The sequence below is a fragment of the Gallus gallus genome, chromosome 7 (assembly GCF_016699485.2).
Source record: "Gallus gallus isolate bGalGal1 chromosome 7, bGalGal1.mat.broiler.GRCg7b, whole genome shotgun sequence".
In the NCBI taxonomy this organism is placed as follows: Eukaryota; Metazoa; Chordata; class Aves; order Galliformes; family Phasianidae; genus Gallus; species Gallus gallus.
In genome coordinates, this window is record NC_052538.1 from 27,355,553 (window position 1) to 27,370,570 (window position 15,018).

General features: G+C 42.2%; 1 protein-coding gene across 15 annotated transcripts in view; it reads left to right on the top strand.

The window, feature by feature from the left end:
- Nucleotides 1-15,018, top strand: part of KALRN (kalirin RhoGEF kinase) — a 446,039-nt gene that overhangs the window by 322,568 nt on the left and 108,453 nt on the right. For all 15 annotated transcript variants that reach the window (XM_015289974.4, XM_015289980.4, XM_040703547.2 and 12 more), the window contains 7 exons: nucleotides 546-635; nucleotides 3,165-3,257; nucleotides 3,811-3,922; nucleotides 5,117-5,307; nucleotides 5,673-5,774; nucleotides 6,473-6,615; nucleotides 7,742-7,844. In XM_015289974.4, coding sequence (XP_015145460.2) covers nucleotides 546-635; nucleotides 3,165-3,257; nucleotides 3,811-3,922; nucleotides 5,117-5,307; nucleotides 5,673-5,774; nucleotides 6,473-6,615; nucleotides 7,742-7,844 — 834 coding nt within the window. The remainder of the gene's footprint in view (nucleotides 1-545; nucleotides 636-3,164; nucleotides 3,258-3,810; nucleotides 3,923-5,116; nucleotides 5,308-5,672; nucleotides 5,775-6,472; nucleotides 6,616-7,741; nucleotides 7,845-15,018) is intronic.

Sequence of the window (15,018 nt, forward strand, 5' to 3'; positions counted from 1 at the left end):
AAATGCAAAACATTCTTAGCACAACATAAAGTTTGAGCCATTAAAGTCTGAACCCAGGTGGGACAGGCAAGCTTGAGCCAGACTTCACAGATCTGAGCCAGTCTGAAGTCAGAAGTGTTGGCTTCAGCTTGCTTGAGCTGGGGAAGTCTCTTGCTCAGGGTTTCCACGCTGGCTTTATCTGCAAATAGGTGATAGAGCCAACACTTCATGGCTGGGATTTGAGACCTTCTGCCTTTCAGATACAATCTGTGTAACCTCATCAGAGCTCTCAGAAATTATCTTTCAGCTGGATTGAAGTTTTAGGTTTCCTTCTGCTACAAGTGTTTAAAAAAAAAAAGCTTCCCATAGCTGTTATATGGTGCACCTCATTCCCTCAGAACTGCTCAGGTAAGGTTTGAACTGCTGCTAAGTATTAATTCATAATTCTCACGTTGCTTTAGAAGTGGGGTTTTATCACTTGTATTTATCCTGGAGAGCCTTAATGGGAGGCTGTGAGAGCAGAAAAATACCTTATCTTGCTTTTCCCTTGATGTTTGTTTTCACAGGCAGATAAATTTCAGATGTATGTCACCTACTGCAAAAACAAGCCTGACTCCAGCCAGCTCATCCTGGAACACGCAGGGACTTTCTTTGATGTAAGCAGCTATTGCCATTTTCCTTCTGCACACATACCACAGCTGAAACACCTTATCTTTACATCTGAGCAACAGATTCCTTTCGGTGCCCTGGCATTTGGGTTTTCCATTCTGCTGCAGATACCACATGCTGTGAAAACTGATGGGCTGCAGTGCGATGTGTGATCTTCATCAATTATGGCAAGGCACTTTTAGCAGAGACCAGCATTCTTATGGGAGCCTTCGTGCATTTTTTCAGACCAAATCAGTTTTAAAGATCTGGTTTAGATATACTCCCCGCTTTCAGGTATAGCGGTAAAATGAAAAGCAAATCCCATTATATTTTACGACCAGAAATCCAAAACAAGATCCTGTCCACCAGTTCTACAAATCTACCCACTGTAGTAACTTTTTGCTTCGTTGTGCTGGTAAAGGAGCCCAATGCTTGCAATTAGACTGTCTCCCTTACAAGTGCTACACCTGGTGATAAACATTTGCAGGCTCTAATCCTGGTTTTATAGACTGCTTTCCCTCTGATTTTTGGAGCCTCATCCATTTTGCCTTGCTTATCTGTTAGCTGATAGCTTTAGGTAATCGTTTTTCTGAAAAAAAAGAAAAAAAATACACCTCATGTCTTTCTTCCAAAGCACCAAAAATCCTTTTACAAATGTAACCTCTCAGCAGGATCCAACCTGTAATGTGGTTGGCAGCTGACACCAATCAGCTCCTCTGGGTTTAGTCTGTGCCAGTGATCAGAGCATTCCAATTAAACACCGAGAGAGCTCACGTGAGTCAGTCAGAGGAGAAGTGATGAACACATGTTTCTTTTGCCTCGGATTCTTATTTTTTGCCTTTTTACCGATTTAAGCAGAATTGAACTGAAATGGATTTTCCAGGAGGTGGCGCTTGAGCCTGTTGAATGGTTTGTAGTGGTGGAGAAGTGATGGAGGGGTGAGCATCCTTTAGGGGTATGGAGGTGGTTCTTCTGCTAAGATTTTCCACTCCGGCTCTATGTATGGGCTGGAAACCTTCCTGATGCTGCTTAATAGTGAGTATTCATTCGTTAGCATCTGCTGTTTTGCAAGAGGTTATGTTTTCCTTTCACTGATGGGAATTGTGGTGGGCTACCCTGTAGTGCCTATGTGAAAAGGGAATGCAGATTATTGCCCAAACCTCCTCTAGGCTCTCGGACCAAGTGACTTAAGGTAGTGCAGAGTAATGGCAGATCCTTCTGATCTTCACCTCAGAGTGGCAGTGGTCAAATGGCAGGATGGCTTTTTTTTTCTTTTTTTCCTCCAAACATGGAATTTCCCAAAACACCCTGATAAAGAGAGAGTTAGCTAGAACAACGCCCCTTAGCTGGAAGCCTGCTTGAAAATCCCCCCACATTGCTTAAGCGATCATATAAAGGCATGTTTGAGTTGAAAATAAGCTGTCCCAGCAGTCTGGTTGAACTCTTTAAGTCTATGGAAAAGGTTTAGCTGCAGGGCTCCTTGCAAGGGTTAGCAGCTCATTAGGGGAAGGACCAACAATAAGTGAGGTATCTCATTTGAAACTGTGACGAGAATTAGCAACGGTGCTGTTGGAGATGGGATGTTCTGAGAACTTGCCTAGTTTATTCTGTAGCTTTACTCTTAGATACTAAAAGATGGCTATTTTCCCTCCCTACAGATCTTGCTTTGCTTATAAACTATAAACTTTCCAAACTAAAATTTACCCTCTAGTTGCAGATAAGTCTCATCTTTTCCCACAGGAGGCAGCCTGGCAGAGGGCAGGGAATCCCGGCCTGTTCTGCTCCAGCACAGAACCTGCCCCTGTAGGGCACCAGGGATCAGAGCATTCTTTAGATAGCCAAATGTGTGCAATAGCATCTTGTGGGATTTTCCAAGTGGAGCCAGCTGCAGGAGGCAGCTGGGCCCTTTGCAGGACCTCACTGTGTATCAGTGTCTCCAGAAGTTCACGATCACATCACGGTGATCAGAACAGACATTTTGGCTGAGATTCAGAAATATTCAGTGCTATCAGAGGTATCATAAGGATCTTTCCTGGCCCCAGCTGCCACCTCAGAGCACCATAGGTCTGTCAGCACTGTCAGCCCTGCTGCTCCCATGTGGATATCTCAGCTACCCCCGGGCTTTCGGATGGCACAAGATGCTTATGTTTAGACAGCTAAACTGTACCCTACTTGTGCAATTTAATTTCATGTCTCTTCATTTTAATTGAATGTTAAAACTCTGCTTTCAGCCTTCATAGCTAAGGGAAACCAATTGACTTGACAGATAAGTCATATATAAATTAAAGCCTGCATAGCTTGCTCACCATAGCCTCAGCTCAACTTGCAGAGTGCTCCTGCAGTTTGAATGGCCAAAGGAGACACCACAGCTTGTTGCCAGCCTCTCTGGAACCACACTGCTCACTGTATGTGAGCTGGAAGAGGGTTAAAAAGCTACACACAGAAACGCAGAGATACAGAGCTGAAGTTATGGGTGGTTCTGTCTCACTGGGGGTTAACAATTTTCCATAAGTGATTGTTGTTTTTATCTCTTCTAGGAAATTCAGCAAAGGCATGGTCTGGCCAACTCTATCTCTTCTTATTTAATCAAGCCTGTCCAGAGGATCACAAAATATCAACTCCTCCTGAAGGTACCTTAGTGAGCTGCCCAAATTGGGTCATGCACAGCAGCTCACAGTTGTAATGAGTTAACTTCTAATGCAGTGACAACTCTGTGCCTCAAACCAGGTTACTGCAGTGACTTACCACAGCCTTGTGAGTACCTCAGCAAGCCTGCAGTGCACAACCAGAGCTCCTGGGATGCCCTATGCATGCCCTCAGTCCTCACCCCTCTGGGCTGCCCCTCAGAATCTCCTTCCAGAAGGAGCTCACGTACCCTGGGTCTACACTACAGTGCAGCCTACACTGTGCTGAGGGGCTGCTGAAGGCCTGCTCCCAGCTGGATAACTGCCCAGAAACCCTTTGAGCGAGCTTCCATTCGAGAGCACCTCACTGTCTTGCTTCCTAGTCATTCCCATTTGATCCCCACTATTTGCAAGCATCTACAGTGGGTGCAGTCCAGCTTTCTTCTGTCACTGTTAGCGACATGGTTGCAGCATTGCAGTCTACATAACAAAAACATGGTTTGAGATACAGCCAACATGTTGGTCAGTTTGCTTACAGGTGTTCTGCATTGCTTCTTAGGAACTGCTTACCTGCTGTGAGGAAGGCAAAGGGGAACTCAAGGATGGTCTGGAAGTGATGCTCAGTGTCCCCAAGAAAGCCAATGATGCAATGCACGTCAGCATGCTGGAAGGTACAGATGGGTGTCTGGGACAGAAAAGGGCTTTAGGAGTGAGTGAGGCCTTCTTGTACCTGGTTTAGAAAGTTAGCACAGATTGACTGTAGCAGTACTGTTGGCTGATCATTTTCAGGTAGCTCCTACGTATACATATAGTATATGTTTATATACATACATATTTACTTGCTGAAAATCCTCCTACATACTGAAACAAAAATACCCTCTGAAACTATTTCTATAGCTGCTCATGGCTGTAAGGATTATTACGTTTCAATGATTAAATCATTGCACTGGAACAGTCTACCCAGAGAGGTGGTAGAGTCACTGTTCCTGGGCGTGTTCAAGAACTGTGGAGATGTGGCACTGAGGACATGATTTAGCGGACAGTGTTGCTAGCTGGTGGATAGTTGGACTAGACGATCTTAGATGTCTTTCCCAACCTTACTGTTTCTATGACTTCTAAACACTAATTCAATATTACAGAAGAAAAAGTTCTGGTTTTCTGAGTCAAAACATCTTGTGTTTCCAAATATTGGTGTAATCAGCCCAAAGATTAAAAATAAATAAATAAAATAACCTATCATAAAGCATTTCAAAATTACAGGTGGGAGGAGGAAAGAGTTGCCCAAAAGTTAAGCCTTTTACTGACTTTTTGATATGTGGAGTATTTCAGAAATTTGAACATTTTAATCAGGACAGTGATGGTTTATTGTCTCAAGCATTTTCTTGGCGAGGAAAAATCATTTCCTGCCTCGCTTGGGTCAGAAGCAGGAGGGAAGAGGAGTACTAAAACAAAAAACGGGAAGGTGCCAGTACCTAAACAGCACAGGAAGTCCAGGTGATTACAACTGCTTGGATGTGAACTGAGCCAGTGTAGGTCAGAATGTATTGAGGATGATTTTCACTGTGGAGCCTGGTTTTCCAGTGTAGCTCTTGAGTAATCTGTCCCCTTGAGATGAATAGCACCATGTGATAGTAGAAAAACAGCCTCTGGTAGAATAATTATGTCATGGCAGTGGACAAGCAAAAGCAAAAAAATACTTTGACTGGGGTAGGAGGTGCCCATAAATGTCTTTTATGAATATGCATAAAGAAGAGAATGGCTCTTTTACTGCAAGTCTTCCTTGCTCTGGTGTTTCTGAGCATTACTGGACCAAGAACTAATATTATGTTAACTGTTAACCGGTGTGTTTTGTGTTCTCCATTTAGGGTTTGATGAGAATCTAGACGTCCAGGGAGAGCTGATTCTTCAGGATTCCTTCCAAGTGTGGGACCCCAAGTCTCTCATTCGGAAAGGCCGTGAGAGACATTTGTTTCTCTTTGAAATCTCTTTGGTGTTTAGCAAAGAGATCAAAGACTCTTCAGGACACACAAAATATGTTTACAAGAACAAGTTACTGGTAGGTGTGGCTGAAGAGAAGTAATGTGTTTGTTGCATTTCTTGTAGGTAGAGGTGGAGTTTGGGGGATGGCATACTTGTCCCCATATTCAGGTTCATGCCACCTGACAGGGCTGGCCCTGGGACCAGTGGGGGGCTAAACTTGCAGTGAGCCTGGAAGGGTTTGGGACAGTGAGATGTGATGTGTGGTTGGGAAACGCAACAAGGATCAGTCAAACCACGTACTCTTCCCTGCCACCCCCTGATGGTTTTCTCTGTCTTCTGATCCATACCTGCATTCCCTGCTTGTCCCTATAAATGTAAAGTTTTCTCAACTCCTGAGACTTAACCTGTATGAAATCTTTCATCATCTTTCCTCCACACCAGACCTCAGAACTGGGAGTGACTGAACATGTTGAAGGAGATCCCTGTAAATTTGCCTTGTGGTCTGGACGAACACCATCCTCAGACAATAAAACAGTGCTGAAAGTAAGTCTTTTCTCACTCGTTTTCTTTGCTTTTAGAGCTGCTAGTTGAGGCTTCAGGAGCCCTAAGGTGGAAGGTCAGTTTCTCCCCTCCTCATATTCGCATTGCTTCCATGTCTGTGGTGGGGTCAAGCCTGCATCAGGAGCAATTTGGTTCCAAGGCCACACTATGAATCAAGACAGTGCAGTTGTGCAGCCTTGCTGAAATGGCATCTCTTGCAATCCAGGTTGAGCAGCTGCACGCTAACACAAGGCACATCTCAGGGTGTTGAACTGGGAGGTATAATTCTCTTAGTCCTATGCAGCTGGGCTTATCGGCAGTCAATAATTTCCTCAACCCTCCAGAGCTGAAAGCCATTTCAGTCAAGTGAGTTTCTAACGAAGAATTCATGTTGTAGTTATTTAGTCTGAGGAAATCCCAGCTGTGCACTGATAACCTATTTCCCCTCCACAGACCATGCTGTATTACTGGCATTAAATATATTTATCTAGAGCTTAGCTGCTTTGCTGTTGCTTGCCAAGTAGGTCTGGTAAAATACCCTCAGTTCTCCTGGGGTTCCTAGGTGTTCCAGTAGCTTGAGCAATACAGCAGAGAGGAGAAAGTTAATCATGCATTTTCATTAGCCAACGAGTATTCTTCAGAGGAGGTGGCATACTGGGAATGTGATAAAATGTCTGTCTTTCTGCCTTGTGGAACTTTAGGCATCGAGTATTGAAACAAAACAGGAGTGGATCAAAAATATCCGAGAAGTCATCCAAGAAAGAATTATCCATCTGAAAGGAGCTCTGAAAGAGCCAATTCAGCTCCCCAAGACACCAGCAAAGCAGCGAAACAACAGTAGAAGGTAACCTCAGTCAGCTTATACAACATGAAGTCACTAGAGATTTGTCAACCAGTAGCAATGTACTGTTTGTGGGTTTTTTACTGGATTCATTTGCATTTTCTGACCATAGTTAAAAGCAGTTTTCATCATCTTTGCTTGTTTTGTGTTGTCTTGGCAAAAGTAGCTTTTCCACGATATCCATACAAAGGTCTTTAGTACTCTAAAGTATTGGAGAGAAATGAACAGTAAGAATTTCTTCAGAGTCTAAGGTTACATTTCTTTCCCAAAGTAAAATTTACTTTTTCAGATTTGAGTGTTAACATTTTTTTTCCCCTATCTGGCATTCTAAACTGTCTGACAATTAAAATTATAGCTCGTTGTGACAGTCTATTACCAGAGTGGAGTATCTGTGCTTTGTCATCAAATATGAAATTCATTTGAGCCTGGGAGGAAACATTCAATTGTTTTGGTCAATCTCAGATGAAAAAGAAATTATGTAAAGGCACTGTTCCTTTGTTGTCAGGCTGGTGTTCCCAAAAGCCATTTGTAAGTTGAGCATCTCCCCTTCCTCATCAAATGTTATCATGCAACCACTTACTGTGGGCTGTATTACTGAGGTATCCAAAGAGGAAGCAAGCAAGGCCACCAGGGAGATCCTGACCTAGGCTCTACATTGACATTACTCACGTTTGTTTGGATATCTTCTTTATTAATATTAAATTCCTGAAAAGGTGGTTCCTGTGAGACGAGAGAAATGGCGCTTCCTTCTGTGCCACACATGGCTTCTGCTGCATGGTTTTGGTGAAGGCAGAAATGTAATTCAAGGAAAAATGCTGCTTGGCACCCTCATTACAGAGCTATTTCTGAACACCAGCATTTCTGTGCTGGAAATATGCTGGGAACCGCCAGCCCATTTCCATCAACTAACGCTGTGATTACATGCTAATCCCAACTCTATGGCTGAGGGTGACATCATTCTAAATTACGAGTTACGCAGCAGCATGGGCTGTATCAGCGAGGTAATTTTAGCACAAAGCCAAGTCTGGCACTCTGACTCGGCACTTCTCAAATCCACCTATAAAGTTGTGCACATTGCAAGGTGGTGCGTAAAGTAAGCACGATTGCTTCCCTCTTATTTCTTTTGCAGAGATGGAGTAGATGATGCAGACAGCCAAGGAGATGGAAGCAGTCAACCTGACACCATTTCCATTGCATCCAGGACATCACAGAATACAGTGGACAGTGATAAGGTAGGACTGGAATGTGAAAATATGCTGCAGCTAATTGTCTCCCAAAACATGGAAGTGAAAAGCAGAATAGAAGACGTAATATAGCAACTTGTCTTTTAATGAGCGAGTCAAAATTTGTATTCCCTGAGGCCAGGCTATTAAATCCAGTCTCTTTCTAGATGCTCTTCAATACTGCTGTTTTACATGGTAACTTCTCTGTTACTGCAGTTCTTTGTGGTTAATGCACAGATGTTGAATTGGCTCTGAAAAAATACAGCCCAGAGCAACCTTATCTTCCTTAGTAAAGCGTGCCTTGTGGGATCCATCTTTTGAATCAGCAAATAGTTATGTTCCATGTTTACCCTCTGAGCTATAATCACTACTTTGTTGGAGGGAATACAGGTGCTTACACACCAATTAATATGGCAAAATTGGGATCCTGGCTGGTACCTTGAGAGTCTGGGAGACCTACCCTTTCCAGATACTGTGATTTTGGATCCCACCCTCATGGACATATGGTGGAACATATGGATGTCCCCAAGACACACGACATTCTGTTGGAATGCTGCATGCTGTTGGCATGTATGTAGTTGCCGTTTCATGTGTTAGATTATCTAAGTCCAGATCCTCCTGCATTAGGAGGCCTGACTTGAATTTGTCACCCTGATACCTCCAGCTGTGGCCTTCAGCTGAATTAGCAGCTGGTAGTCAGAGTAAATGGGCTGTTGTTAAGAGTTTACTTCAAATATGCTTATGAGGTTTGTCAAATGTAATAAGAGAATATCCATATTCTCTTCCTGTGTTGCTTTGAAACTACATTGAGCTTGCAAAAGGATGAATTCTGCAGAATCATTTCAGATATATCTGTTTGTCAGGGCTTTAATTATACTGTCATTTTCACAGGATATAAGGGTATCTTCTCAAACTCAGAATTTGTGTTCATGGTTGGAAAGTTCACAAACACTGTTCTGTGCAGAGGCTGTTTTGAAAACTGAACTCAGAGGAGTTAATAGGAGTTAATCGAGTTAACTGCAAATAAATTACCTGTTGTATTTAACTTATTTATCTTAAAAGCATGTTTCCATGTTGTTGCTTCTTTTTGTTTCTTTGTTTTTAACTAGTAACGTGCATTAGACAAGTATTACTCCAAAGGACACCATAATGCATGCAAATACTTTGTCTGATGCAGAAGAAATACTTTCTTATGTCTTTAATCCACATGGACTCACCCTGCTTTTCCATGTTTTTCACATTTTATCATTCCTGAGAGAGGCCCTGGCGTAGGAGGTTACTTGAGCTCATGCTTAATTTTAGGCACAAGATGTGTTGGTTTGCCTCAAGACCATTGACTCAGTTGCGTGAGTTATAGTAGGCAGGCAATGTCTGGGTAAGTCACTCCTCACCGAGTGCTGTAGCTGCAGACAAGATCAGTAGCACCAACAACACCAGGGCTATACCTTGAAAGAGCCCCTCATGGCAACAGCTGCTTTCAGGATGCAAGGCTGGAAAGGGTTGTAGAAATTCCTACGCAATGATCTTGTCTGAATTGACAGGCAAAGGCATGTAGGAGGTAAACTGGGAAACAAATCACACGGGCAAAATTTTGTTAGCACTGAGGAAAGGCTAAATCAGCACAAGGGTTGGGTCACCTTACTTTTTTAAGATGTATCTGTTCACTTGCTGACTTAAGGCTATTTGTATTCATGTGTCTGTACGTACGTTTACTGAGCAGAAGCAGTAAGAGCTTACAGTTAACGCTTAAGCATAAATGTATGTGCTTTGTTGAATCTGAGCAACTAGTATAGCATCCTCCAACAGAGAAGCAGCTCTTGCTAAAGCAGCTTTCATACTGTCACAGATGCTAATGCCAGCAAGCTGTGGAGAATTCAGTCCCTAGAGTGTTGCATTGCCAGGCCTTTGCTCCAAGGAAAGCAAACTCTCCACGTCACTTGACAATTCTCTCTGTTTTCCACATAGTGCTACCCCAGTTAATGACAGATGGAGCTGTGTTCGTACTTCCCGTGGAAACAGCATGGAGGCATCCTGCCTTCACTCTCAGCACAGACATAGGTTTTTATAACGTACGCTGTAATTAACCTGTGTGGTTCTGATAACAGCACTGATAGGTAAAGTGTTCAGCAAATAGGAGTTTTCCTATCTCTTGAACTCCAGCTTTGTTAGAAGAGTTGTTCCCAGAAGTCCTAAATCAGGCTTTGAGTAACTGCCCTCAGTGCCCCAGTGAGATCTCCATCCAGAGGAGCCAGAAGAAAGTTCCTTCCTACCTTTAAGAAGACCCAGCTGTTCAGAGCCTCACTGACACAGCAAAGAGCCTGGCAGTGCTAACAGTGTGCCAGGCTGGGAGCAGAGTGATCTTGCACTTGGAACACCGAGGTATTAACTCACGAATCGCGTCTGAGAGCACACTGCATTGCTTATTTATCTGTTTGGATTAAGAACTTGGGCAGGCAAGAATTCTTCTAAACATTATGTTTATAACAAAATGTCACGCAGGATACAGATGAGAATGCAGAGCAGCTTTTTTATATTGAAGGTAATTCACAGCAGGATTTATGGCTGCAGGCTCCTCTTAGAAATTACTCCTAGTTACGTGCCTAACTGCAGCACTGTTACCAATTCTTTAAATATTCCAGCTTTCCTGGCTACAGATGGTGGCCAGTTAATTATATGAGACAAATTAAAAGAAAATGTCTTCAAATTAAAAGAAAATGTCCGCATCTATTCAAAATAATAATAATTAAAAAATTGCCTCTGTATTTTTTTTTCTTAATACCACAGTGCCTTCTTAAATCTGGATCTTAGTCCTTAATATCTTTAATTTTCTTGGATTTTTTTATCTATCTATCTAAATATATAAAGCAGTTATCCCTGAGCTCTAATATATGTATATATATATTTTATTAAATACCACCAGATCTGTAGGTCTGCACCTTTGTGAAAGGAAAGAGAGAACGTACAAAATACTGTGAGTTTGTCTGTATGCAGTCTGCAGCCTAAGATATCTCATGGCTTGAAAAACAATTATTTGGATTTTCCTTTCCTTTGGGAAAAAATTTCCCTATTCTTAGAGGGGAAAAAGTTGGTTCATGAGTGTGACTTTGTGTTAAAGAATCAGCAGATAACAAATAGTATTAGAGTAAGCGTAATTTCCATTGAGCACCCACCCATGTCAGCTTCTAGGGAACCTCCTATGCAAAACAACTTCTTCCAAAAGGCAGACCAGACAGCTTTTCTTCTGTACAGCAAGCCCTCTTTCATGTGCTATCTAAAAACCATTCCTTCAGGAGAAATCCTTGCCCTATTCAGCTCACAGCAGACAGGATTTCAAACTTTGTATTTGGATTCAAAGCAGTGGGGAACTGCATAAAGAAAATGTTAGCATGCAGGACATCCTCATTTGTTAAGCCCATTGATCTATTGGCTGTAAAACAGCTGGTGCTGGCGATACTGGTCCGTCTTCTAATAGCTCCTTTTTTTGTTGGCTTTTGCAGTACGCCGAGGAGAGCTACTCTTGTTTCTCCCTGTTGTTTTTGGATATAGAAGAAAGCACTGAAATGTGAACTGAAAAGTTTTTACTCTCTAAAAATAAATATACATGATCTACTTTTATCTCTTCCATTAGATACTGGACTCAGTTCATCTTTCAGAAGTCATGAGACTGAGATCTTGACCTCTTCTGCATCGGTGGTATTATATAAAAACTGAGAATAAACATTTTTCTGATTGGAGGTAATTAGTGTGAGGGGAGCGTTGTGAATTAAGGCTTTTGGAACAAATCATCTACAAGTGGATTCTGTTCTCTCTAAAGGCTTCAAATCAAGGCAAAACAGCCTTCTCCCTTTGATATCATTGCTTAAGCAGAAATTAGGATCTGATGCAGGTAGTACTACCTCACACTGTTCATTACAAAGGAAGCTAGGGCACCAAGTACCCAGGCTCTCCTCTGTCCTTAAAAATCCATCATTTCTAAGAGTCACAATGTATGCCATTAGAGGTACTCATTCTCAGTACCTTGGAAGTTTCCTTTCTAGTTATGAGTTATGAGGAGCAACTTGATCCACTCTACTCTTCTTTGTTGCTACTGATCCCTTCGGGCTTGAGTTCTGTAGAGCTGTACACCAACGTAGAGTCATACAATCATTACAGGTGGAAAAGATCACTAAGATCTTCTATCCAGCACCCAACCCATAACCACCATGCTGTCCTACATAGGCAACAGTTCCAGGAAACACACCTCGTGTTAATGTGTGCTGACTTGAAAATAAATAAGATAGCAAACAGAAATGCCCTCTCATTCAGTATGGAAGGAAACCTCTTCTCTTCTGTCCCTCACAAGGAGAATATAGGGGAAATTGCTAAGTTTATTAGTTACTACTTTCAACATTTGCAATAAGAAGTGGTCAATCATTGCTTCCTAGCATAAATTAATTCAGGAATTAAGTCGTAAGCATGCCTATATCTAAAGTGGAAAAACTAAAGATCCCTCTCTAGCCAGGCACCTTGTGAAGAACTGAAATATGGTAAGGTGAGTAGGAAGTTTATAAATACTTGAGATTAAATAAGAGAAGAAAGAAAATGAAAACATTTGCCTTAAAAATAGTGAAATAATGATACTCCTTCGAAAATAAATCCCCTTGAAGTCTTGAAATGGGTACACGAACATAAGGAAGACACATCTAAAAATATATATATGCTAATATAAAACATTATTTTGTCAAATAGAGAAAATCCAACCGTAGAACAGAAATGAGAGAGATTCACATTTTCAGAGGGGGAATTAAAGAAGCGGAGAAATTAAAACAATACCGTAAGGCCAATGCAGACATTAATTAATTCTGCTAACAAGAGCACTCTTACTGAGCTGACAATTTAATTTCTACTTAGTTTCTCAGCAAGGGAACTGACATAACAAGCAGATTAAAAAAAAAACAACCATTTCGGCACTGAGTCATAGCAGGTTCCTGGGCAAGAGACACCTTCCTGCTGCAGCAGAGGAGCTACCCCAAGGGGTAAGAATCGCTCAGCACAGCTTGGATCAATGGAGGTATCACTGTGGGCTGAAGCCTTTACAGAACTTGAGCAGTGGGACTGAATACAAATTGCCCATCAGTGGCACATCACACTGTCAGTGTGGTTAATGGCTGCTGTATGCTGTGGTTAATGGAAGGAGGTTGTAAGGTGTGATGGAAATTCTGGCTGTAACAGAGCCAAGGGAAAGCATGATCATGGGAATATGGAGTTGGGTAGTAAAGCAGACAGTCACTTAAATACAGCATTCAGAGTATTTCTTTAGAAATCTTTTTCTTTTCTGGAGCCCATTAAAAGGTGATACATACGGAGCTGTCTGACAGGTAAGGCTGGGCATTGACTTGCAGAGGTTTCTTCCCCTCAACCACGTATTTTATTCTCAGTAAATTGGGTTCAATTTAACAGCTGTGAGTTTCTGAAGGGAAAAGGAAGGGATCGATTTGGTCTCACTTATGGAGGTACAGTGGTTATTCTGCAGTGATCCTATCTAGGCAAGTGACATTCCTGTATTCAGTAGTGCATTGTCTGGAGTGCTGCTCCATTATAGTGGCTAATGAATCACGGTCCTGCGAGCAAAATTAATGTAACAGAAAATGACTGCTGACTGTTAAGTGAATTCTTCCTGTGAAGGTATGATGGAGAAAAGAGGAGTGAGTTATGGCTCCAGAGGATATACCTCTATTGTTCTCGCAGTGCCCAGCATTGCTGCTGTTACCACACTGAGTTCTTGCTGTCCTCACCTGTGGAAGTGGGAGGACACGATAGAAAGGGAAGTATAAAGCAATTTGGCACCATAATTAGCCTTCCTGTGTGCTCACCGGCTATAGTTGTTAATTCTTTCTAAGATACTGTTGTGTAGGAGCAAAATGTTTATCTTATCAAGGAAATAAATTGTTCACCCAGGAGCTGACATCTCTCCAGTGTTAATTTCTTCAGATTTCTTTAGGCTTTTGGAGCTGCCTCTGAATTCTTGCTCTACAGGGTCTGGCCCAAGCTCTGCTTTGGGATAACTTAATCTCTGGTTTGAGGACTTGAGTGATAGATCTTGCATTGCCTTTTTGTCTGCGTGCCAATCACTGTGACTTGCAGCTTTGTAGGAATTTACCCACTCATCATCTACATGTGGAGTCAGCCAACAGCTCCTTTGTATGGATTTCTAATGTATGTAGCACAGGATCTCCAGCTCCCTTAGCACAGCTATCGGCACTGGCGCTGCCCACAGCACACACCTCACTGGACAGACCTGGAGCTCTCGGCCTTTTGGTTTCTCTGAGAACTCTGAAAAAAAAAAAAGAAAATGCATTTGGGATTGGAGCCAGATTTCAAAACAAGGGAAAAAGTAATTCTTTCCAACCTTGGTTTTCAGCCAGGTCTGATCCTAACTTGAATTGTGTGATATCTGTCTTTTCCATCACTCATTTCTAAATGTAACAAGTAGATGATCAAGAGGTTTACCTCTGAGAAGTGACCTGTCAGGGGTCCAAGCGCTGCTGAGGGTAAGGACGTTTGTTTTCTGTTGTTGCCAGCAAGTGTTAGGGGAGCTGAGGGTGGAGTGAGCTCTACAGGCAGGCTGTCTTGTTTCAAAGAGTTTTCTTAGAAAAGGTGTACAGATTCTCTTGAAAGGCAAAGGAAAACATGAACGGCTCCTTTTGAAACAACATGAAATTTGTGCATACTTCATGGTTTGCTCAGGGAACTTTATCTTAAGTCCAAACCACGCAGTGGAGCCTTATCCATTTCTTTTTGCGCTGAGTGGCCATATGACTTCCCCCACAACCAACTGAAACGATGGCACTGGGTGAATTTCAGACCCCATTTTTTAATCCAGTAGCTGAACATTAGCAAGAAATCTCCCAGAGATTTGAGTGTTTCATCAACCTTGGCTTCATCGCTGTGGAAATACAGCAATACCAAAACAAAGGAAAGAATAAAGCACAAGCTTTTCAGGGGATTCTTTCTTTCTTCCCACAAAAGACACTTCAAGTGAGACGAATAGCATCAGATTTTTAATCATATGGCATTAAATAAGCTGTAATCCCAATGTAATTATTTCTAATGCGCTTTGGAAACAAAAGCAAAAAATACTGCCTACAGAGAGTTGCTGCCTATGGAGAGCCTGCTGACTCTAGGGCAGTCTATAGTTTCATTT